The sequence below is a fragment of the Lagenorhynchus albirostris genome, chromosome 1, assembly GCF_949774975.1.
Source record: "Lagenorhynchus albirostris chromosome 1, mLagAlb1.1, whole genome shotgun sequence".
Classification (NCBI taxonomy): Eukaryota; Metazoa; Chordata; class Mammalia; order Artiodactyla; family Delphinidae; genus Lagenorhynchus; species Lagenorhynchus albirostris.
The window spans coordinates 127,233,153-127,257,293 of NC_083095.1; the positions used below are offsets into that span (position 1 = coordinate 127,233,153).

The 24,141-nt window shown below is 36.9% G+C and overlaps 1 protein-coding gene across 5 annotated transcripts in view; it reads left to right on the forward strand.

Moving 5' to 3' along the window:
- The window catches only part of GLCE (glucuronic acid epimerase), a 138,279-nt gene that overhangs the window by 99,499 nt on the left and 14,639 nt on the right, over window positions 1–24,141 (forward strand). For all 5 annotated transcript variants that reach the window (XM_060153179.1, XM_060153174.1, XM_060153175.1 and 2 more), the window contains exon 2: window positions 22,337–22,932. In XM_060153179.1, coding sequence (XP_060009162.1) covers window positions 22,350–22,932 — 583 coding nt within the window. In that variant the 5' untranslated portion in view covers window positions 22,337–22,349. The remainder of the gene's footprint in view (window positions 1–22,336; window positions 22,933–24,141) is intronic.

Below are 24,141 nucleotides of genomic sequence, written 5' to 3' on the forward strand. Positions count from 1 at the left end.
ATGAGCTGAGTTTTCAGCAGAAACTCTACATACCAGAAGGAGTGGCACAATATATTTAAAGTATGAAAGGGAAAAACCTACAGCCAGGAATACTCTACCCAAGAAGGCTTTCATTCAGATTTAATGGAGAGATCAGAAATTTTACAGACAAAGCAAAAGCTAAAAGAGTTCAGCACCACCAAACCAACTTTACAAGAAATGTTAAAGGGGCTTCTCTAAGCAAAAAGAAAAGGCCACAACTAGAAAGTTGAAAGGTAAAAGCTCATCAGTAAAAGCAAATACATGGTGAAGATAGTAAATCAACCACATACAAAGCTAGTAGGAAGGTTAAAAGACAAAAGTAGTAAATGTATATCTGCAATAAGTTGTTAAGGATACACAAAACAGAGATGTAAAATATGTCAAAAATAATAATTGTGCAGGGAGGGGAGTAAAAAATGCAGAGTTGTCTAAATACCTTTGAATTTAAGAGAGTAGCAACTAAAATAATCATATAGATAGCTATATATAAACCTCATGGTAACCAAACACCAAACATCTATGATAGATACACACACAAAAAAAAAAAATAGAAAAGAATCCAAATGTAACACTAAAGAGAGTCATCAAATAACAAGGGAAGAGAACAAAAGAAGAAGAAAAGAACAAAAAAGAACTACAGAAACAACCCCAAAACAATTTACAAAATGGCAATAAGTACATATATATCTATCAATTACTTTAAATGTAAATGAACTAAATGCTCCAATCAAAAGACCTAGACTGACTGAATGGATTCAAAAACAAGGTCCAACTAGATGCTGCCTCCAGGAGACTCATCTCAGTTCTAAATACAAACACAGGTTCACAGTGAAGGGATGGAAGTTGATACTGTAAGTAAATGGCAGGCAAAAGAAAGTGAATGTAGCCATACTCTCATCAGACACCATAGACTTCAAGCCATAAAAGGTAACAGGAGACAAAGATGGGCATAATATAATGATAAAGGGAACAATCCATAAAGGAGACACCTAACATAGGAGCACCAAAATATATAAAGCAATTATTAACAAACCAAAAGGGAGAAATTGACAGTAAGGCAATAGTAGGGGACTATAACACCCCACTTACATCAATAGATAGCTCAACCAGACAGAACGTCAATAAGGAAACACTGGCCTAAATGACACATTAACAAAATAGAGTACAAAAATCATATGACCATCTCAGTAGATGCAGAAAAAGCATTTGACAGGATTCAACACCGATTTATGATATATATCTTTATATATGCTTATGAGCTTTTCCCATTTAGGATATATATGTGTTTCATTTTTTCATATACACCTTTGGATGGAGTAAAACAGAATATTGTCCGAGTGATCATAGTTCCCTTTTATTTGCAGGAAAATAACGTATTTCTAATTATTTAAGCTAGAGAACAACTTCCTGTATGTAGCTAGTATGTTGATGAGTCCAGACAATAGTATCAGTCTGGTAGAATATGGTTGAATATAGTCATTAGCAGCTCTGGACTGATCCAGCTGTAATATTCTATTCTAAATAATCAGTGATACTTCTAAGTAACAGCACCTTAAATGAAATACATAATATTATGTTATATTACAAAATGTTTTTCCAGGAAAACATTTTGATTTGTCACTTGGTACAATGGGGTTTGTGTAACTACACGAATCCTCTTTGTGTGTGCGTGTGTGAGTGTATATGTGTACACTCGTGCCCATTTTCCTTCCTTCCTCCTAGGTTTATTTGTAGTGAAAATAGAAATTGCTGTACTTGTATCTTATTCTGCCATTTGTCTTAAAGATTTCAAATGCTTAAAAAAAAAAAATTGAAGCATTGCTCTCTAAATGTTTTTAATTGTTGCAGAGCTTGGGATCCTTTGCACTTCCCAAACTAGCTACTTCTCCTTACAGGGAAAAAATAACTCCATGTTTAGGCTAGCAAAGTAGAATTTGGGGTGGGAATTATATCCATAGAAATGTATTCAAATGTATTCCAAGAATAATTAGACCATCATATGGAAAGAAAACGAAACAAAACAAAAACCCAGTATTGTCCTAGGCACTTCAGGAGGGGGAAAAAATCCATTTACACATGGTTTCTCTCCTTAAGGAGTTTATTTTCTGATATAAATCCAACAGCGAGGGCATATAAAATTCATCCCGAGAGAGTTAAAAGCTTTAGGTTAGTCTAAAGTCATAGACTAATTGTTAGCGTTTCTGTTTGAGTAGAGTATGTACTATTTGGGGAGGCGGAGCAGACAGTAAGGAATGAGGCAGAGAATATACAAATGAGTAATAATTTCCTAATAATGTAAAGAAATAATTTATTTGGCATTATTAAATATTGTAGAATATCCATATTTAGGTATTTTAGGGTAATTTCTCATTTTCCTGCAAAGGCTGAAGGAAGTTATACTGGCTTAGAATTTGATGAGTCACCTTAAGGGGTTCCTTACAGAAAAGGAGTTCCTTATGTTCAAGTTGGGCATATTTAACTTTAGGGTACTCTATAACTTCCAAGAGTTTTAATTTCTAAAATATATGAAAAACATGTAAAAGATTCCATATAACCCCCCAAAATCTTGAAACCACCAAATTCCTATGACCTCTGTAGTTACTCCTTATGACTAAAGTGGAGAATGAGAAATAAAAGTTTCATAGACTTAACGTTTGTTTTTAGCTTATAAACAAAGTCCCTTTGTTTGATTTTTGCATTCAGACTGTAAATTTACACCAAGAAACTGCTAGAAGAATTTAGTTTTCAGTCAAGAAATAGACGTCAATAACTTGCTTGAACACCCTTCCCCTTCCTTTCTCCAGGCGATAGTAAAGAGGTGGAAAACATTGGTGCCATGTCTTCAAATTTAGTGTATAATGTTAAGCTTCTTTTTAAATTCATTCTGCTTCCCAGAGATGGAGTTTTAGCACTAACAAAAAAGAATGCTCTCTATCCTTATTATAAATGTGCATCACAGAGAAGCTCGATTTATAACCCAGATTCCTATTGGATTGTTTGGAGGCCATAGCTGCTTTGTTTTCGGCTTTATAGAGACAGGAAGATTTGTGTGTCATCTTAATTTCTTATTCCTTAATCAATACTTGCTGCATTTTGAAACCTAAAGCTTATGAGATGTGGGATAATACTTTAAATTCTGTTTTAAAGGAGCAATTTTTTAAAAACATGAAGCAGTGTATGAGCTATATGATGGGGCTTGTTGCAAGAGCAATGTGTGTATATATATATGAAGTATACACGATATACACCTACATATGTGGAGGAAAAGATTTTGATTTGGGAAGAAAAACAGAAGATATAATTTTATCTTTGCCAAATATTTGTAATTCAAGTTTCACCATTGTAAATAATTCTAGTGCCAAGATCTGAGACTGTTTATTTAAATGTCACTGAAAATTTAGTTTCAACCCTTAGTAAATGTATAGAAATGTATTTCTACACATTAAAAAACTCTATTTTGTATACATTTTATTCCTACTTCAGTCACCTTATTTATTTAGGTAAGTGGAATTTCTGTGTAATTTACATTCATCTCAAATTTTAAAACCCACAGTGTATCTATACCCCTTGCTTAGCATGCAGAAGGGTCTTAAGTACGAGTTAAATGAAAGTTCCTACAGTGCTGAAGTTAATTTAATTTGGTAACCTTCCTATTTGCTTAGAAAATTGTATATCTGGGAAATCTTAGCTTAAATCTTATTTAATTCACATTTATTGCTGATAAAATTTATGTTCCTTACCCATATATTATTCTGTGGAAAGGCAGATTGTATTGTTTCATTCATTCATTCATTCATTTATAGCTGCACTGGGTCTTCATTGCTGTGCATGTGGGCCTTCTCCAGTTTTGGAGAACAGGGGCCACTCCTCGTTGCAGTGCGTGGGTTTCTCGTTGCGGTGGCTTCTCTAGTTGCAGAGCACGGGCTCTAGGTGCGTGGGCTTCAGTAGTTGTGGCACGCGGGCTTCAGTAGTTGTGGCTCGCGGGCTCTAGAGCGCAGGCTCAGTAGTTGTGGCGCACGGGCTTAGTTGCTCTGCGGCATGTGGGATCTTCCTGGACCAGGGCTTGAACCCATGTCCCCTGCATTGGCAGGTGGATTCACAGCCACCTCACCACCAGGGAAGCCCTGTACTGTTTCTTGATTGCTGTTCTTATCAACTTTTCTGAGATGATAAAAATTACAGAAGCTTAGAGGAAGGTGTTCTTTTCAGGGGACACATGTACTTCTCTTTTTTTGAGATTGCTTATTTGAGAAAATGTTACTATACCATATAATAGATATTTAACAAATATGTGGTGATTAAATGGACTGATACAGGTAGAGAGATGAAGATTACTCTTTATTGACCTAAAAAGAGAAACATCACTTCATCCATAGACATTTTCCTTTGTTTGCCTACTATGTGGTAGGAACCAAATTGTTCAATTAATCTTATGACTACTTTATGAAGTAGAAGGTATTATCTCAGCTTTACAGATGAGAAAATTGAGATTTGGAAAACTTACCTAACTACTCCAGCATTGTCTAGCTTACCAGTATTCAAATTTAAGCCTATCCCATATACAACAAGCCCACAGCAAACATCATCCTCAATGGTGAAAAACTGAAAGCATTTCCTCTAAGATCAGGAACAAGACAAGGTTGCCCACTCTCACCACTCTTATTCAACATAGTTTTGGAAGTTTTAGCCACAGCAATCAGAGAAGAAAAGGAAATAAAAGGAATCCAAATTGGAAAAGAAGAAGTAAAGCTGTCACTGTTTGCAGATGACATGATACTATACATAGAGAATCCTAAAGATGCTACCAGAAAACTACTAGAACTAATCAATGAATTTGGTAAAGTAGCAGGATACAAAATTAATGCACAGAAATCTCTGGCATTCCTATATACTAATGATGACAAATCTGAAAGTGAAATCAAGACAACACTCCCATTTACCACTGCAACAAAAAGAATAAAATATCTAGGAATAAACCTACCTAAGGAGACAAAAGACCTGTATGCAGAAAACTATAAGACACTGATGAAAGAAATTAAAGATGATACAAATAGATGGAGAGATATACCATGTTCTTGGATTGGAAGAATCAACATTGTGAACATGACTCTACTACCCAAAGCAATCTATAGATTCAACACAATCCCTATCAAACTACCACTGGCATTTTTCACAGAACTAGAACAAAAAATTTCACAATTTGTATGGAAACACAAAAGACCCCGAATAGCCAAAGCAATCTTGAGAATGAAAAACAGAGCTGGAGGAATCAGGTTCCCTGACTTCAGACTATACTACAAAGCTACAGTAATCAAGACAGTATGGTACTGGCACAAAAACAGAAAGATAGATCAATGGAACAGGATAGAAAGCCCAGAGATAAACCCACACACATATGGACACCTTATCTTTGATAAGGTGGCAGGAATGTACAGTGGAGAAAGGACAGCCTCTTCAATAAGTGGTGCTGGGAAAACTGGACAGCTACATGTAAAAGTATGAGATTAGATCACTCCCTAACACCATACACAAAAATAAGCTCAAAATGGATTAAAGACCTAAATGTAAGGCCAGAAACTATCAAACTCTTAGAGGAAAACATAGGCTGAACACTCTATGACATGAATCAAAGCAAGATCCTTTCTGACCCACCTCCTAGAGTAATGGAAATAAAACCAAAAATAAACAAATGGGACCTAATGAAACTTCAAAGCTTTTGCACAGCAAAGGAAACCATAAACAAGACCAAAAGACAACCCTCAGAATGGGAGAAAATATTTGCAAATGAAGCAAGTGACAAAGGATTAATCTCCAAAATTTACAAGCAGCTCATGCAGCTCAATAACAAAAAAACAAACAACCCAATCCAAAAATGGGCAGAAGACCTAAATAGACATTTCTCCAAAGAAGATATACAGACTGCCAACAAACACATGAAAGAATGCTCAACATCATTAATCATTAGAGAAATGCAAATCAAAACTACAATGAGATATCATCTCACACCAGTCAGAATGGCCATCATCAAAAAATCTAGAAGCAATAAATGCTGGAGAGGGTGTGGAGAAAAGGGAACCCTCTTGCACTGCTGGTGGGAATGTGAATTGGTTCAGCCACTATGGAGAACTGTATGGAGGTTCCTTAAAAAACTACAAATAGAACTACCATATGACCCAGCAATCCCACTACTGGGCATATACCCTGAGAAAACCAAAATTCAAAAAGAGTCATGTACCAAAATGTTCATTGCAGCTCTATTTACAATAGCCCAGAGATGGAAACAACCTAAGTGCCCATCATCGGATGAATGGATAAAGAAGATGTGGCACATATATACAATGGAATATTACTCAGCCATAAAAAGAAACGAAATTGAGCTATTTGTAATGAGGTGGATAGACCTAGAGTCTGTCATACAGAGTGAAGTAAGTCAGAAAGAAAAAGACAAATACCGTATGCTAACACAGATATATGGAATTTAAGAAAAAAAAATGTCATGAAGAACCTAGGGGTAAGACAGGAATAAAGACGCAGACCTACTGGAGAACGGACTTGAGGATATGGGGAGGGGGAAGGGTGAGCTGTGACAGGGCGAGAGAGAGTCATGGACATATATACACTACCAAACGTGAAATAGATAGCTAGTGGGAAGCAGCCACATAGCACAGGGAGATCAGCTTGGTGCTTTGTGACCACCTAGAGGGGTGGGATAGGGAGGGTGGGAGGTAGGGAGACGCAAGAGGGAAGAGGTAGGGGAACATATGTATATGTATAACTGATTCACTTTGTTATAAAGCAGAAACTAACACACCATTGTAAAGCAATTATACCCCAATAGAGATGTTAAAAAAAAAAATTAGGCCTATCAGGCTCAAAATTTCAGAATTTTTCTAAAATATACTATCTCTTTTTGCTTATTTGACCTATTTTATTAGTTTCTTCTATATTTTCATAACATTTATTCCTCAAAAAACCAATGCATTTATTCTTGACTAATTTTACAAGTTGTTTTAAAAGTCAGATTTATTGAGGTATAATTTACATACAATAAAATGCACCCCTTTTGAATATGTATTTATTTATTTATTTATCTATCTATCTGTGGCTGCTCCGCATGCTTCTTAGTTGCAGCATGCAGTGTGCGGACTCTTAGTTGCAGCGTGCATGTGGGATCTCGTTCCCTGACCAGGGGTCGAACCCGGGCCCCCTGCATTGGGAGCGCAGAGTCTTACCCACTGAACCACCAGGAAAGTCCCTAAAATGCACCCCTTTTACAGTGTACAGTTAAATGAGTTGACAGATGTATATACTCATGTATATATAACAATGAAAATCTAGAACATTTCCATTACTCCCCAAAAGTCCCTCATGCCCCTTTATAGTCATTCCCTTTCTGCCACTACTGATCTTTTATCCCTATAACTTTTTTTTCCAGAATGTTATATAAATTGAACCATAAATGGATAAGTAACCTTTTGTGTCTGGCTTCTTACTCTTAGCAAATGCTTTTAAGGTTCATCCATGTTGCTGCCGATATCAGGTATCAGTTTATTGCTGAGTTGTATTCCATTGTATAGATGAACCACAGTTTATTTGCCCAGTCATCAGTTGATGAACATTTGGTTTGTTTCCAGTTTGGGATTATTGTGAATAAACTGCTATACATTCATGTATATAACCTTTTTAGTTTTAGAATATCTGGGTTAATATGGCATTATCTTGAGGACATGGCATTCTGTTGAGTGACTAGTTCATGGATTCCTTAGTCTTAAATAATCTAAAATATGAGCCCTCTATTAGCAATTGGGAATGAAGAAACTTGTTGACTATTTTCAATGAAAATTTGGAGGGTAGTATGTGACATTTGGGACATACTTTTTTTGTTGTTTAATTTAGCATGCTGTAGTAGTAGAAAGATAAATAATACAAAGTGGAGTACAATGAAAATGTAGTGTAATGGCAAACTCTGGACTAAGAGTTTAAAAATTGGGTTCTAGTCATTTAATCTGGTTTCAATCTCCAGTTTTATCTCTTATTAAACTTCTAATTTGTGACTTTGAGCAAATTAGTAACATCTCTGCAATAAAAATGGGGCTAACATTTCCACATTTTTAAGTATATACATTATCTCATTTAGTCCTAAAGATCACCATATGAGGTACCTATGAGGTATATAGTACTAGTCGTATTTTACTGGTGAGTAAACTGTGATTCACAGAAGTGACGCAACTGGCAATGGTGGTTGAGTCAACATTTGACTCCTTACAGTTTCCTTCTGGAAAATGGAGATAATACTCACTTTGTAGTTAATGAGAATCAAATGTGATTATATTAATAAGACACAAAACTGCTAGTCTCTTGCTTTCCCTGCCCCCCCACTTTTTAAATTGAAGTATAGTTGATTTACAATGTTGTGTTTCTGGTGTACAGCAAGGTGAGTCACTTATACATATGTATAGATTCTTTTCCATTATGGTTTATTACATGATATTGAATATATTTCCCTGTGATATACAGTAGGACTTTGTTGTTTATTTATTTTATATATAGTAGTTTGTATGTTCTCCTTCCCTTTTTATAAAGGTCCCCCTTTCCTTGTCTCCTGCCCAGCTATTCTGTTATTTATTAAGAGAATTTAAAATGTGGGAGCTAACCTTACCATGTTTTTTCTTTTAATTGCAAAAGATTATACAATGTCAGCAGGCTGGTATATTAGATTTTTCTTTTTATCATAAACATTAGAAAAACACCAAGTTGACTAGCAAATAGAATTTCACCATATAGTCTAACAACCTGACAGATTGTTCTCACGTGATTCCTGTTAGCACGTTCTCCAATCATTTTTTCCAATGTGATGCTTTCTGCATTGCTTTGTGCAGTAGCTCAAAACTGCATTCTACTACTTCTGTGTCAACAGTCAGCCCAGTAATTACTCATATTTGAAAATCAGCTTGGGCACTGATTTCTTCCACATACAGCTTCTTCTGCATGGCCAAGACTCTTATCTTTATGCCCTATGATTGTTTAAAATTACCGTAAGCAAGCAACTTGATGAACCTTTCCCCTTCTGTCATTCCTGTTTTGCAGGATTGCACCAATCTTGATAAAAACTTTTTATCAGCAGCTATTCTGTAGAACCTCTTAGGATAGTTCTACCAATTTGTGCTGTAAAGTCCTCCTATGCATGAGCCATGAAGAGTAAACACATCATTAGGTTTTCTTTCTCTTGGCTTTCTTAATGAGGGGAGAAATCTTACACAGCTGAAGAAGCCTGGGATTCCTTTCTGAACTGATATATTTACATAGCATATGCTTAGTTTGACACTTGCTTAGAAGAAGCAGAGAGCTTTTTTAGTTAAGTACTGTATAATACTTCAAAGAACATTTTAGCTACACTGTAGCTGTTCAGCTTTTCTGGATGCAAAGCTGCTCTCTGCTCTTTAAAAAACATTCCTATCCTAGTTCTTTATATTATTGCTTTCAGTGCTAGAGAGAATTAAGCTGAATACAGTTGGAAGCTCTTTTCAGAAACAAATTTTAGTTTCAGAAGCTGCTGCATAATGCTAGTAGTTTAAAATGTCTGCAGAAACCAAGGGCAACTCATTCTGCTCTTACCTAGTTGGTGAGAAAACAAATAGTGATTTGGAGCCAGATAATATGCTGTTGTGGTCTGATATAAAGAACCTACACTTGGAAGCCAGAGAAATCTAGGTTTAAATCCCATTATGTGGTTGCTACCAATTTTTCTTCAGCAGAGTTAAATTTTCTTCAGCACTGTTTCCTCAACTGTATGGCAGTGATAACAAGAGCTCCTTCTGAGGGTTTGATTTCAGTAACTCAGTGTATGTATAGCACCTGGCAGATGGTAAGACATTCTAAATATTTCCTTTGCCTGTAATCTTTCCCCTACACCCTCAAAAAAAGAATAACTTCCTTTATCACTCAAATGTGACTTCTTATTGTTGTTGCTAACCTAAATATGTCTCCTGAAGGTTTGAGATAGATGAAGATAGCAGAGTTGACCTACTCATGGAGTGCTGGTAATGATTTTCAGCACAGACTCTGGACTATGGGAAGACTAGGTTAGTTTGAAAATGTACATGGCTATAAACTGACTAGATACAGACCTCCTGCGTGACTAACGCACATTCCAATTTAATATTTATGGAGTACCTACTACAGTGGTTATGGATAAGACATTCGACTGAGAGATGTGCCCGTTTGCCCTCTGTCTTTCCTCTTCTTTCTGGACTACAGCACAGACATGATGGCTGAAGCTTCGGTAACTTTCTGGGCCGTAGTGTGATGTAGAAAGATAGAAAGTGCCCAGGTCCTTGACCATGTAGCTGTATAATAGCTCTAGACTGCCTAATTCTGGGTTTCTTTTGCATAAGTGAAAAATATCAATGGGTGGAACATATAAGGGTTTGTTTCTGGTGTCTGTTACTAGCAGCAGAACCTAATCCAAACTGATTCAGATAGCAGTCTGGATACAGGCATCTGACTCCTTCTCAACCCACCTCTAGTCACCACGAAAATATCTAAAAATAGTACCCCAGCACTTCAACATAAAAGAGGCATGTTCATATACCTGAAATATAGAAATGTCAAGAAATTTCTATTAGAAATAACCTAGATATTCCCACTGAAAGCAACTAGAGCTCTTTGAAGAATGGCTGTTTCAGGTCTTTGGTAGAAACTGTACGTGATGAACCTGGGATACCTTTTCTTAGAAGAAAGCTCTCAGAAACTACTTGGGTTGTGTCAAAAGGACTTAGGGGGGCTTCCCTGGTGGCGCAGTGGTTGAGAGTCCGCCTGCCGATGCAGGGGACGCGGGTTCGTGCCCCGGTCCGGGAAGATCCCACATGCCGCGGAGCGGCTGGGCCCGTGAGCCATGGCCGCTGAGCCTGCGCGTCCGGAGCCTGTGCTCCACAACGAGAGAGGCCACAACAGTGAGAGGCCCGCATACCGCAATAAAAAAAAAAAAAAAAAAGGACTTAGGAATCAACTTGAAGAGATTTGCACTGGCTAAAGATGGGATAATTTGAGCATCAAGAAGTAGTAACTCAGGGTATATGCCCAGTAGTGGGATTGCTGGGTCGTATGGTAGTTCTATTTTTAGTTTTTTAAGGAACCTCGATACTGTTCTCCATAGTGGCTGTATCAATTTACATTCCCAGCAACAGTGCCAGAGGGTTCCCTTTTCTCCACACCCTCTCCAGCATTTATTGCTTCTAGATTTTTTGATGATGGCCATTCTGACTGGTGTGAGATGATATCTCATTGTAGTTTTGATTTGCATTTCTCTAATGATTAATGATGTTGAGCATTCTTTCATGTGTTTGTTGGCAGTCTGTATATCTTCTTTGGAGAAATGTCTATTTAGGTCTTCTGCCCATTTTTGGATTGGGTTGTTTGTTTTTTTGTTATTGAGCTGCATGAGCTGCTTGTACCAAAATGTTCATGGCAACTCTGTTTACAATAGCCAGGACATGGAAGCAACCTAAGTGTCCATCATCGGATGAATGGATAAAGAAGATGTGGCACATATATACAATGGAATATTACTCAGCCATAAAAAGAAACGAAATTGAGATAGTTGTAGTGAGGTGGATGGACCTAGAGTCTGTCATACAGAGTGAAGTAAGTCAGAAATAGAAAAACAAATACCGTATGCTAACACATATATATGGAATCTAAGAAAAAAAAAAAAGGTCATGAAGAACCTAGGGGTAAGATGGGAATAAAGACACAGACCTACTAGAGAATGGACTTGAGGATATGGGGAAGGGGAAGGGGAAGCTGTGACAAAGTGAGAGAGTGGCATGGACATATATACACTACCAAACGAAAAATAGATAGCTAGTGGGAAGCAGCCGCATAGCACAGGGAGATCAGCTTGGTGCTTTGTGACCACCTAGAGGGGTGGGATAGGGAGGGTGGGAGGGAGGGATACGCAAGAGGGAAGAGATAGGGGAACATATGTATATGTATAACTGATTCACTTTGTTATAAAGCAGAAACTAACACACCATTGTAAAGCAATTATACTCCAATAAAGATGTTAAAAAAAAAAAGAAAAAGTAGTAACTGTGGTGGATTGAAACACATCAAGTATGTTTAAAATTAATGAATTCAGATGTTACTTTTAAAAAGTCATTGTTTATTTTTGGAGTTTATTAGGGAGTCAATTCATTATTTCAAAAATTGGTAAAGGAAAGATTCAAGTTTGTACAGGCTTTCCTGTACAAACTGTATAGGGATAACCAAATAGCTGCTATGGGCAAGATTTTCTTTAACAGAAATATTTCAGCTACTACATTAAGAAAGGCTGATAGAATTATAATATCACCATTTTGCAGCCCCCCTAATGAAAGAATTATCAGTGGTTTCTAAAACCATTTGATGGATTGCTAATGCAGAACTTTATAATGACTAGATCAGGCTGACAACACCTGAACATACAGATTAATCCTAACAGAAAAAAAAAAAAAAAGAGACTACCAGACATATATTTCCTGATGAAAGTTCACACCTCTACCATAAAGTATTCTTGCTGAAAAATCAAACCCTACTTTTGTCAAGCTGTGGAATCAGCTACTGGTTTATAGGAAGTACCCAGGGATGGAATCAGAGTTAATACATTGCAGCCATTAAAAGAGAGGAAGGTAGCACTCAATACGAGGCAAAAGCATACTCTTGGTATAACAGGTTACTTCAATAACAAGGAAATTTTAGAAATTGGTTTTTATGCTTGGAAATTTAAAAAATTGTGGAGTCTTTGGATTAAGACATGGAAAATGAGTTTACAAGACAGTAGACTGAGGTGAATAGGAGAAAATATTTGCAAATCATATATCTGATAAGGGATTAAAATCCAGAATATATAGAGAACTCCTAAAACTCAACAATAAAAAAAAAAAATTTGAAAATTGGGGACTTCCTGGTGGTCCCTGGTGGCTAAGGCTCTGCGCTGGCTTCCACTGCAGGGGGTGTGGGTCTGATCCCTGGTTGGGGAATTAGAATCCTGCATGCCAGCACAGCCTGGCTTAAAAAAAAAAAAAAGCCAAAGATGGGCAAGGGACTTGAATAAACATTTCTTCAAAGAAGATATACAAATAGCCAATAAGCACATGAAAAGATACCCAACATCACTAATCATTAGGGAAATGCAAATCAAAACTACAATGAGATGCTCACACACATTAGGATGGTTTTATTTAAAAAAATAAAATAAAAAATCACAAGTGTTGGCGAGGATGTGGAGAAATTAGAACCCTGTGCACTTTTGGTGAGGTTGTTAATATGTTACAATCTCTGTGGAAAACAGTATGGAGATTCCTGAAAAACTTAAAAATGGACTTTCCATATGATCCAGCAATTCCATTTTGGGATTTATGTCCAAAAGAAATGAAAACAGGTCTCAAAAAGATATTTGTACACCCATGTTCATAGTAGCATTATTCACAGCAGCAACCAAAGTGCCCATCAACTGATGAATGAATAAGCAAAATGTGGTATATACCTATAATGAAATATTATTCGGCCTTAAAAAGGAAGGAAATTTGACATATGCTACAACATGGATGAAACTTGGGTTCATTATGCTAAGTGAAATAGGTCAGTCACAAAAAGACAAATACTATATGATTCCACTTATATGAGATACTTAGACTAGTCAAAATCATAGATGCAGAAAGTGTGGTTGCCAGGGGCTGGTAGGGAGAGAGGAATAGGGAAATGTTATTGTTTAATGGGTATGAGTTTCAGTTTTACAAGATGGGAAGAGTTATGGTGATGAATGGTAGTGATGGCCACACAACATTGTGAATGTATGTAATACCACATAACTGTACACTTAAAAATGGCTAAGATAGTAAATTTTATGTTACTTGCATTTTACCACCCAAGAAAAAAAATTGGAAAAAAAAATGTGCACTTCCACACTCTGGGCTAATAGAAGACACCAGATGGTCTCAGGTTTCCTTGCAAATAGAGCACAGACAGAACCACAAGTATACCTTCCCCTAACTCCTGAGTTCTAATTTGAGTTTTTATTTATACAATTAACATATTCTTCATTAGATGGTTCTTCTTTTAAAAAATTTTTTTATTGAAGTATAGTTGATTTATAATGTGTTAATTGCTGCTGTATACATGGTTCTCCTTTATCTCTATAGTTTGAAGTTTTTCGTTTTTGTTTTGTTTTTTCCTTTCATGATGATGGAAATGTTTATAAGAGAATGGAAAGCAGAAGTATTGGTTTAAGTTGCTTCTAAGCAGATTTGTGTTGAGTAACCGAGCAGATAAATTTGAGCTTTGATGTCTTGGGTAATTTTCATTCTGAGAGTTATTACAAATAATCTATATCAAAGATTCTATGTTCTTATCAGAAATTAAGCTAAGTAGAAAAAAAAAGGTAAAGTATTTATATTCTGGGTTTTTCTTTATTTCTCTTTTCTTCCCCCCCCCACAGCTAATAAAAATGCAATCATGGAATAAAAAATTTTTATCTTAAGATTTCTACTTTCTTATACCTGAACTAATGTTAGTTACTAATTTTAGTTTAGTAGTTAGTCCTTATACTAATGTTAGTTACTCTTATAAATACTGCCACTGTGGGGTTTTTAGAACACCAGTACATTATTTTCAAAGCCTCAAATTAACATGGACTGATGAAACTGTTATTAAGCTCCATTTTTATCTCTGGAGAAAGGTTTTGCTTCAACAAGCTATCCCAGAACATCATTATAATTATTGGCAGAATGAAGCGTTGTAATGAATTTGTAAGCTGTTGCTAGATTTGTAGGGCCAATGGGAATCCTATTTTCAAGAGCTTAATTATTCTAATCCACCTGCAGACCAGGTACTGGGCTATGTATACATAAATATCATAATTATGACTTCCCTTTCTATTCTTTTCTACTAGTAACATGGTTTGTAATTATACTGTTAGATTTGAAGAAGATTCAAAAATAACAGCAGCTTCATTTAGAAATGCTAATATGATTTTAAAATAACTAGATAACTCTTTCTAAAATTGTACCCTACCTATGTAAACTGTTGATTCAAGGTCAAAATTCAACTTTATCTAGAATAAGATCTGTTAATGTCTGAGTTCAATTCACAATCTGGTAACCTGCTATAAATTAGAGTATCTCTTGGGAAAGGGTGGTATTCAGCTTCTGAAATAAAATATATATCAGCTCAAAGATACCCTGTGAATGTCAGAGCATGGGGTTTGGAGTTCAAATCTCTAGTGAACCATCAAATAATCACATGACCTAGGGTAAATTACTTAACATCACAGAGCCTCAGTTTCATCATCTGTAAAACAGAAATATAATTTTTAATCTTAAATTCTCAGCTATCTTGGCTTTGTCCTTGTCCTCTGTTTTAATGAATCTCTTGTGGGCTATTATACCTTGGTCTCTTCATCCTTAAAATGTGAATAATATAATATACTATAAACCCCCTGCTCATTTCTTTGAGATGTTTGCCTAGGAATATAATCTTATTTGAAGCATTGTGAGCCACTTGTATCAAAGATTATTTTAACTTTGTTTTTTTTTTTTAATGGACTAGCAGAATTACCCTTTCATTTTGTCCTTTATTTTCAGTAGTTGCTAGGGAATACTACTTGCTTGCATTACTGGAAGAGTCCTGACCACCAAAAGTATAGGCAGTTCTCCTTTGAGTTGGAGCTATCACAGAATACTTAAACATTTGACTGTGTAATTTAAATCTTGGTCTATCAAGCAGTAAACAGATGGAACTTTACTAACAGCAGTTCTTAAATTATAGATCCATTTTAAAGAGTTGGCCAATATACAGCATCACAATCCGTATTCTGTTATGTCAGTTATGTTCATTTTTATTTGGATTATGATTTCAGAATACCCAAATATGGGAAAGGAAACAAAATTGTCTCTTTCAAATGTCTGTTATTTTTTAAAATTGCATGTTTAACAGTGTTCATTCAATAAATATTTATTGAATGCCTACTTGAACCAGGCACATTTCTGGGCATTGGGGATGCAGCAATGACCAGGAGAAGCAAAATCTCAACCCTTGTGGAACTTACATTCTAGTGGATTGGAGAGGGCTTATAATCTGAATATGTATGATACCAAGTAGTGATAAATGCTATGAAGAAAAATAAAGCCAAGTAAGGACCTAGAGAATGATGGGGTGAGAACTGCTATTTAGGATAGGGTGGTCAGAGAGGGCCTCTCTAATAAACTGACCCTTAAGCAGTGACCTGAAGAAGTAAGGGAGCAAGCCAAATGGATATCTGGGGAAACAGGTTGCCAAGCAGAGGGAATGGCAAATGCAAACACCCTGATTTTGGAGCATGCTTGACTGTAAGTCTACTCATTCCACCTGGAAGCTTTCACTTAAAACGTTACTGTGTTTCATAACACATTCTACATAACTTTTTTTTTTTACAGTTTGTGTATCATTGCGTTATTGTTTCTTATGCCCATGTTTCCTGCCAATCTGGCCTTTAGGGACAGGGATTGTGCCTTACCTGCCACATGTTAGCTGCCGAATAGATACTGATTGAACCAGTCAGTTTGATTTTCTATTGAGCAACTACTATTCCTTCTATTTATTTGCTACCAAATGATTATAAGAATATAAATTGTTAGATATATAAATAAAAAAGAGAAAATAATGGGCAAGCAGGCATTGGTCTACATTATTCAGAGGAAGGAAAAAGCCAATAATTTCTTTCACTGAAACTATTACAAATCTATTTGAAGGTTGTTCTTAACTGAAATATGACCTTCATATTTTAAAAACTCATGGTGATATCCACAGTTTTAATGTTTACTGAATTACTCAGGAAAATGAATTTGAAAACTAAGGTATCAGGAAAATTTCTTTGAATTGCACATCATTTTAGAAGAGAACAGTTTGCTCTCCCAAAGGAAAACTAAGTTATATTTTGCTTTACTAAATTTTTAACTGTTTGTGCAAAGAACTTATTCCACAGTTTCTTTATGATGTTTACTGAATGTTATTTCCTGTTGTAGATCTCTAAAGTTACTAAAACTAAATTTTATTGGATTATGTTTCTAATGAAATAAATCTTTAGGATCAGCAACACATGGGCTTTCAAGGTTTTTGAATTTATTTATTTACTTTTTTTTTTTTTACTTTAACTTGAAAGGTTAATCTAGTTCATGGATGTAGCAAAAGCTTTAAAATAAGTAGGAAGCTTATCACCACTCAGCAGAAAACCCTGGTTTTAGCTTTTAAAGTTACTATCATTTATACTTAGCAAAATATCAATGCAATTTACTTTTTGAAATTTGAAAGTTTCTATAGTCAATTTTCTATAATATGAGACACATAATAAAATTATTGTACTTACCTTTAGATAAGCCTGTTTGGTAGTTAGTACTGCATGTCGAAACTCAGAGTTTTCTTTCTTTCTATCCTCCCCTCCAAAAAATGTCAGTGCCTATTTTGAAAACTAAGAATTTTAACCAAAAATTTATAATTCTTTCTTTAAATATTTTAACAAGTGACTTTAACCTTCTTAATTTTCTTTTTTTATGGTTTAAAAACACATTAAACATATTCATGGAAAATTAGAAAATCATACTATATGTGCTGTTCTGTAACCTCCTTTTTTTCAGTTAACAACCTCCATATGTCCTTCCATCTTTCCTTCTTACCAAGCCCATAGTCAGATTTCCCAGCTTAGGACCAAGTCTCACATCTGGTTGTTATATTTCTTAAGTCTCTTTTCAAAAAGTCTAACCCAGTCTCCTTTTTCGTTTCATGCCACTAATGTATTGAGGAGATGGGGCCAACTCTCCTGCAGGATGTCTCACCTTCTTGATGTACTGGTTGCATCTGCACTTAACTTGTTCCTCTTTCCCTTGTATTTCTTGTTAACTAGAAATTAAATCGTAGGGTCAGAGAGATCCAAGTTAAACATTTTTGGCTGGGGTATACAATAGGTTATGTACTTTTTATTTTAACTCATCAAGAGACACAACATCTGCATGAGTCATCGTTAATGAGACTGAATTTGACCACTGAATTAGGGTGCTGACTGATCCCTTCATTGTAGAGTTTCACCTTTTTCTCCTTGTGACTAGGAAATAATGTATTTGGTGTTACTTTGCACAGTATGAATCACTAAATCCCTGTCAGACATATGCCTGAATATAACACTTGGCTAAATTAGTAATTTCATGAGGAACTGCATAATAATTTTCTGATTTTAATTTTTTTCTTCTACATTATTAGCCACCCTTTTTCTGTAAAATAGAATTCTTTGTCATCTGAGGCTATTGGTGTGTTCTCCTGCAAATATAGATAAATAAATTCTTTCATTTAGTTACCAGTTTTCGTCAGAAGATGATTTAAGTATTTTTTCTGGCTATCTCCTTTTTTGAATATCATTATAGACTCATGGATCTTTATTGATTTAGTGTGCTTCAGTCAACGTCAGTCATAATTCTCACAGCTTTGACTTAATCGGGAAAGGGACCTTTCAGATTGATGTCTCTAAGAAGCCCTGATTGCTTTTATAATTTTTTTATCCTGATTGCTTTTAGTAAGGAATGGTATCAGATACAAAATCTGGACATAAAGGTTATTGAAAGTTTTTAATTTTGACTTTTCTTTATTTTCCCATCACATGCCTCATCATAATGGTAGCCTACTAGTTCCATAGCAGGTTTACTCTCTTTTGGGTCATGGAGGAAGGGCACGTCTCAAAGGTGGGACAAAAGCTTTATATTTCTGTTTTAACTGCTCTAAATGTTAGTATAGCTGACGGATGATTCAAATGTTGGCACATAAATGTTTTTAATGGAGGGCTTTTTTTGTTTGTTTGTTTAAACATCACTTAGGGGCTTCCTTGGTGGTGCAGTGGTTAAGAATCCGCCTGCCAATGCAGGGGACACGGGTTCGAACCCTGGTCCGGGAAGATCCCACATGCCACGGAGCAACTAAGCCCGTGCGCCACAACTACTGAGCCTACGCTCTAGAGCCCGCGAGCCACAACTACTGAGCCCAAGCACCACAACTACTGAAGCCTGCGTGCCTAGAGCCCATGCTCTGCAACAAGAGAAGCCACCCAATGAGAAGCCCGCGCACCACAATGAAGAGTAGCCTCTGCTCACCACAACTAGAGAAAAGCCTGCGCGCAGCAGCAAAGACCCAACACGGTCAAAAATAAAAATAAATAAATAAAATTAAAACAAAGAACATCACTTAGTATTATCCGTTTGCCCATGCTACTATATAAGGAAATCCTCAATTTATAAATATGTGACTTCTGAAGGTTTGCTTGTACCACACTTCTTTTTTTAGCGTTCAACACATTTTCTCATAGTAATAATGCAGATGATGAAATATATTATTGGATTTCAGCTCTTACAATCTGTGTATGATTTCCAAGTTGTACCAGACCCATATCTTTGCCTCCCTTCCCTCCTGATGCCCCACTGAAATAAAATATATAGAAATAAGAAATGAAGAAGCCAATAACAGTAAATAGGAAGATTACCATAGGGTGATAATTAAACAGATTTCCGGATCTCTGTTCCAGTACTAGAAGGCGCAGCTGTACCCTCTCCTTTCTTCCCCTTATCTCTCTCACCCCTGCACTTGAACTATATAGCTGGCGTGAACCCCAGCCAAAACACCAGCCAGATTTTCTTTAGAGAAATTGGGAAAAGCTAAGGCTTCTAGAGTACGAGTTATGTCCCCAGGACAAAAGAAAAAGTCATCTTCATTCTGGTATTTAGAGGGCCTGCTGGCTACCCACCCACACACCCTAAAGGAACGCTGTCACTCCGCCTGTACCCAACCCACACAGAGCCCCTCTCAGGAGAACAATCTAGCCCAAAAGCAGACCATCTTCACAATAACAGAGGAAATCTGTGTTAGCTAATGAGTCATTCAAGCCTAAAGATGAATGAGTAAACAAAGATCACAGGCGTATGAGGAAAGCTAACACCATGAAAGAGACTAAAATAACCAGAAAAATGACCACCAAAGAAAACAGAGATAATCAGAGAGAACTTTACAAAAACAGAACCCTAACATACTCAGAGCTGCAAGAAGATACTACATCCATTAAACAAGAATAAGAGAACACAAGGTTTCAGGTTGAAAGGGCACACCAAGTGCTGAAATAGTGAATCAAATATCATACTGTTAACACATTCTCACAAAACTGCAGAATTCCTAGGGTAAACACAAGACTCAGAGGGAAGTCATGTACAAAATGGCAAGTATCAGACTGAAGTCAAACCTCTCATCAGTAGCCCGTAATGCTTTAAGAAAGTAAAACATTGCCTACAGCATTTAGAAAGAAAATAATATGCAGCCCAAGGATTCTATATCCTGCCAAACTATTCATCAAAGGTGAGAGCAGAATAAAGTTGCTTTCAGACATGCAAGGACTCAGGGTTTACCTCCTCTTGGAATTAAAAGAAATGAGCTTTTAATTGAAAAACACCATCAGCTTTCTTGAAAAACAGAAAATCATTGTGTAATTTTTCATTAAACGTTTTCATTTTACGGTTTGATTTTTTTTAATCTCATTGCTGCCAGAAGGGTTTATTGAGAGGAAAAGGGGGAAGAAGGATTACAACCATAAAATAAGTAGTTTTGGATTTACACCATAAAATAAATTACAGAGCTACTGTAGCAAACAGCAGTAAGTCTACTCTCTTTACTCTCAGTGGGCAGAGATATTCCATATGTTGCACATGTAACTAACCCATAATTTTCCATGTTTCCCAGTGACCCCAGCAACAGGCATTCCAGGACTGCCTACAGTACAATCACAACTGGTTGGTACACCACATGGCCAGTAGGGGCAACAGCATCAAATTCTTCTCCCATCATGACTGGAAAGACTGGATCTGGCTTGTATTTAAAAGCATCATTCTGACTGCTATGTTGAGAATAGACTTTGGGGTAGAATAGTAGAGCAAGGGTAAAAGCAGGGAGAGCAGGTTAGACATCACTGTAGTATTCCAAGTGAAATATGGCAGTGGCTCTGATGTGTTGGTAACTTGTGTAGTTGGTGAAAAGTGATTAGATTCTGGGTATAATTTGAAGGTAGGGACAGCAGGATTTCCTGACTGGTTGGATATGGGGTGAACAAGAAAGGAGTCAGTATTTCTGGTCTGAGCAGTAAAGGAGGAGCAGATTGAAGGGAAAGATTAGGGATTAAATTTTGAATGTTATGTTTTAGAAGCCCATTTGACCTTCAAATAAAGATGTCAGTTATTGATACTTGGATTGGCACATAGGTATATGTGCCTGCAGTTCTGAAGAAAGATCTGGCCTGGAGATAGAATTTGGGGAAAAGTCAACATATAAATTGTATTTAAAGCCATGAGATTGGGTGAGATCACCTGGGAGTGAATAGAGATAAAGAAGAGGTCTGAGGACTGGGGCCCTAAGGCATTTCAACATTCAGGTTCAGAGAGATGAGAAGGAATGATCAGAGTTGACTAGGAGGAGCATCCAGCTGGGGTATAAGGAGAACCAAGAACGCATGGTGCCCCGGGAGTCCTGGGAAGAAAGTGTTTCAGGAAGGAAAGAGTCGTTTACTATTTCACGCTGCTGAGAAGCAACATAGGGTGAGCACTAAAAATTCATTGTTGGATTTGGCAACACGGATGTCAGTGTTTACCTTGACATGACCTGTTATATTTTTTTCAAACAGCTACTCAGTCATTAGGACAAAAATATGTATTAAGTTGTTTGAGCCCAACTACTTCACAAATGGAAGTAATAGGTTTTTGTTTGTTTGTTCGTTTGCGGTACGCGGGCCTGTCACTGTTGCAGCCTCTCCCGTTGCGGAGCACAGGCTCCGGACGTGCAGGCTCAGCGGCCATGGCCCACGGGCCCAGCCGCTCTGCGGCATGTGGTATCTTCTTGGACCGGGGCATGAACTTGTGTCCCCCGCATCGGCAGGCGGACTCTCAACCACTGCGCCACTAGGGAAGCCCAACAGGTTTTTTTTTTTTTGACCTAGGGGCTTCATGAAGAAATTATTAAGAATCCAAGGGAGCCACAAACAGAGAAAGATTGGGAATCTTTGCTTTAGAGGATCATGCTAACTGAGCATTTTAAGAGGGGGGAAGCAACTCTTGCCTTTTCTTTGTCTCTGCTGAAAAGTTTGAGTTAGTAATTTTAAATCTGATCAGATTACATGCAGTTAATAAAATTGCCCTAATGTGGTGGTTCAGTATCTTAAAAGTAAATCTTATCCTATGAAATGTCAGTAAGTACATCTTTGTGTGAATTTTTCTTCTTGCCTCCATAGGTATGGTCTGAATATGCGTTGCTTGGCAGCTCGGGTCAACTATAAGACTTTGATTGTCATCTGCGCACTCTTCACTTTGGTCACAGTACTTTTGTGGAATAAGTGTTCCAGCGACAAAGCGATCCAGTTTCCACGGCACTCGAGTAGTGGCTTCAGAGTGGATGCGTTAGAAAAAAGAGCAGCAGCATCTGAGAGCAACAACTATGTGAACCACATGGCCAAGCACTCTGAGGAGGCATTCCCTCAGGAACAGCAGAAAGCGCCCCCTGTTGTTGGAGGCTTCAATAGCAATGGGGGAAGCAAGGTGTTAGGGCTCAAGTATGAAGAAATTGACTGTCTCATAAATGATGAACACACAATTAAAGGGAGACGAGAGGGGAATGAAGTCTTTCTTCCATTTACCTGGGTAGAGAAATATTTTGACGTTTACGGAAAGGTGGTTCAGTACGATGGCTATGATCGGTTTGAATTCTCTCATAGTTATTCCAAAGTCTATGCACAGAGAGCCCCTTATCACCCTGATGGTGTATTTATGTCCTTTGAAGGCTACAATGTGGAAGTCCGAGACAGAGTCAAGTGCATAAGTGGGGTTGAAGGTTGGTATCCATCTACTCCACTGCATTTTTCTGTCCTGATTGTGTTGAGGAATAAGAGACTGTGTTAATTATATAGCAAGTACTTGCATAGCTTACTGTCAAGGACCTTTCATCACTCTGACTTAGCAGGGAGGAACAGGTTAAACCTGAACTTTCTAGATGGTGTGATTTAAGGGCTACAATAAGATCATACCTGATTGAATAGGATTATGCCATTAACCTACCCCAGAAACTAAAATTATCATCAGTAAAGTCAAGGCACAGCATCTCCAGAAATTTTGCATTAAAATATACAGTTATTATCCTAATAACCTATTGTAATAGGTTATTATCATATCCTATGAGAGGAGATGGGAAAGGGAGACAGACCATCCAGTGGACCCATCAATGTACCAAGTCTTATTACCAGATTAGCCAGGTATCATCCCTGGATGGAGGTTTACAGTTCTCAGAACAAGATAATACATAGTATCATTTTCTCTGAACTTCATGAACTCCTATAATCTATTACATAATGTCTTTCATTGGCTTTAAAACCTGGGGGTTCCTTATGGGTATAATTAATACATTTTGGAATTTGTATTTCAAACCTAGGATTGATCAGAAAGCCATATTGAATTTGACTTTAAAGTATATCATTTAATCAGAGGAAAGAACTTAGTGTGTTTTAAGATTGCTTAGTTTGGGTTTTATTTCATTTTTCTCATTTTGTTATAGAAAGTGCTTTTAGGGCTTCCCTGGTGGCGCAGTGGTTGAGAGTCCGCCTGCCGACGCAGGGGACACGGGTTCATACCCCGGTCCAGGAAGGTCCCACATGCCGCGGAGCAGCTGGGCCCGTGAGCCATGGCCACTGAGCCTGCGCATCCGGAGCCTGTGCTCCGCCACAGGAGAGGCCACAGCAGTGAGAGGCCCACGTACCGCAAAAAATAAAAAAATAATAAAAAATAGAGAGTGATTTTAATATCTTAATATTTTAATTTTTGTAATATCTTTACTGAATGTTTAGAAGAAGGAAGGGGGTAAATTCACTTATATTCTTACCATTCAAGATAATTATTACCATTTTTGTATATTCTCAGAAGGTCTTTATACCTAGGTATATGTTTTAACATAGTTATAATGATATTTATTGTGCAGTGTTCAGGAGGGTAGTAGTTTTTTAGAGGCTTGAAAGATATCCATCGCCAAACCTTTTTTTTTTCCAGTAAT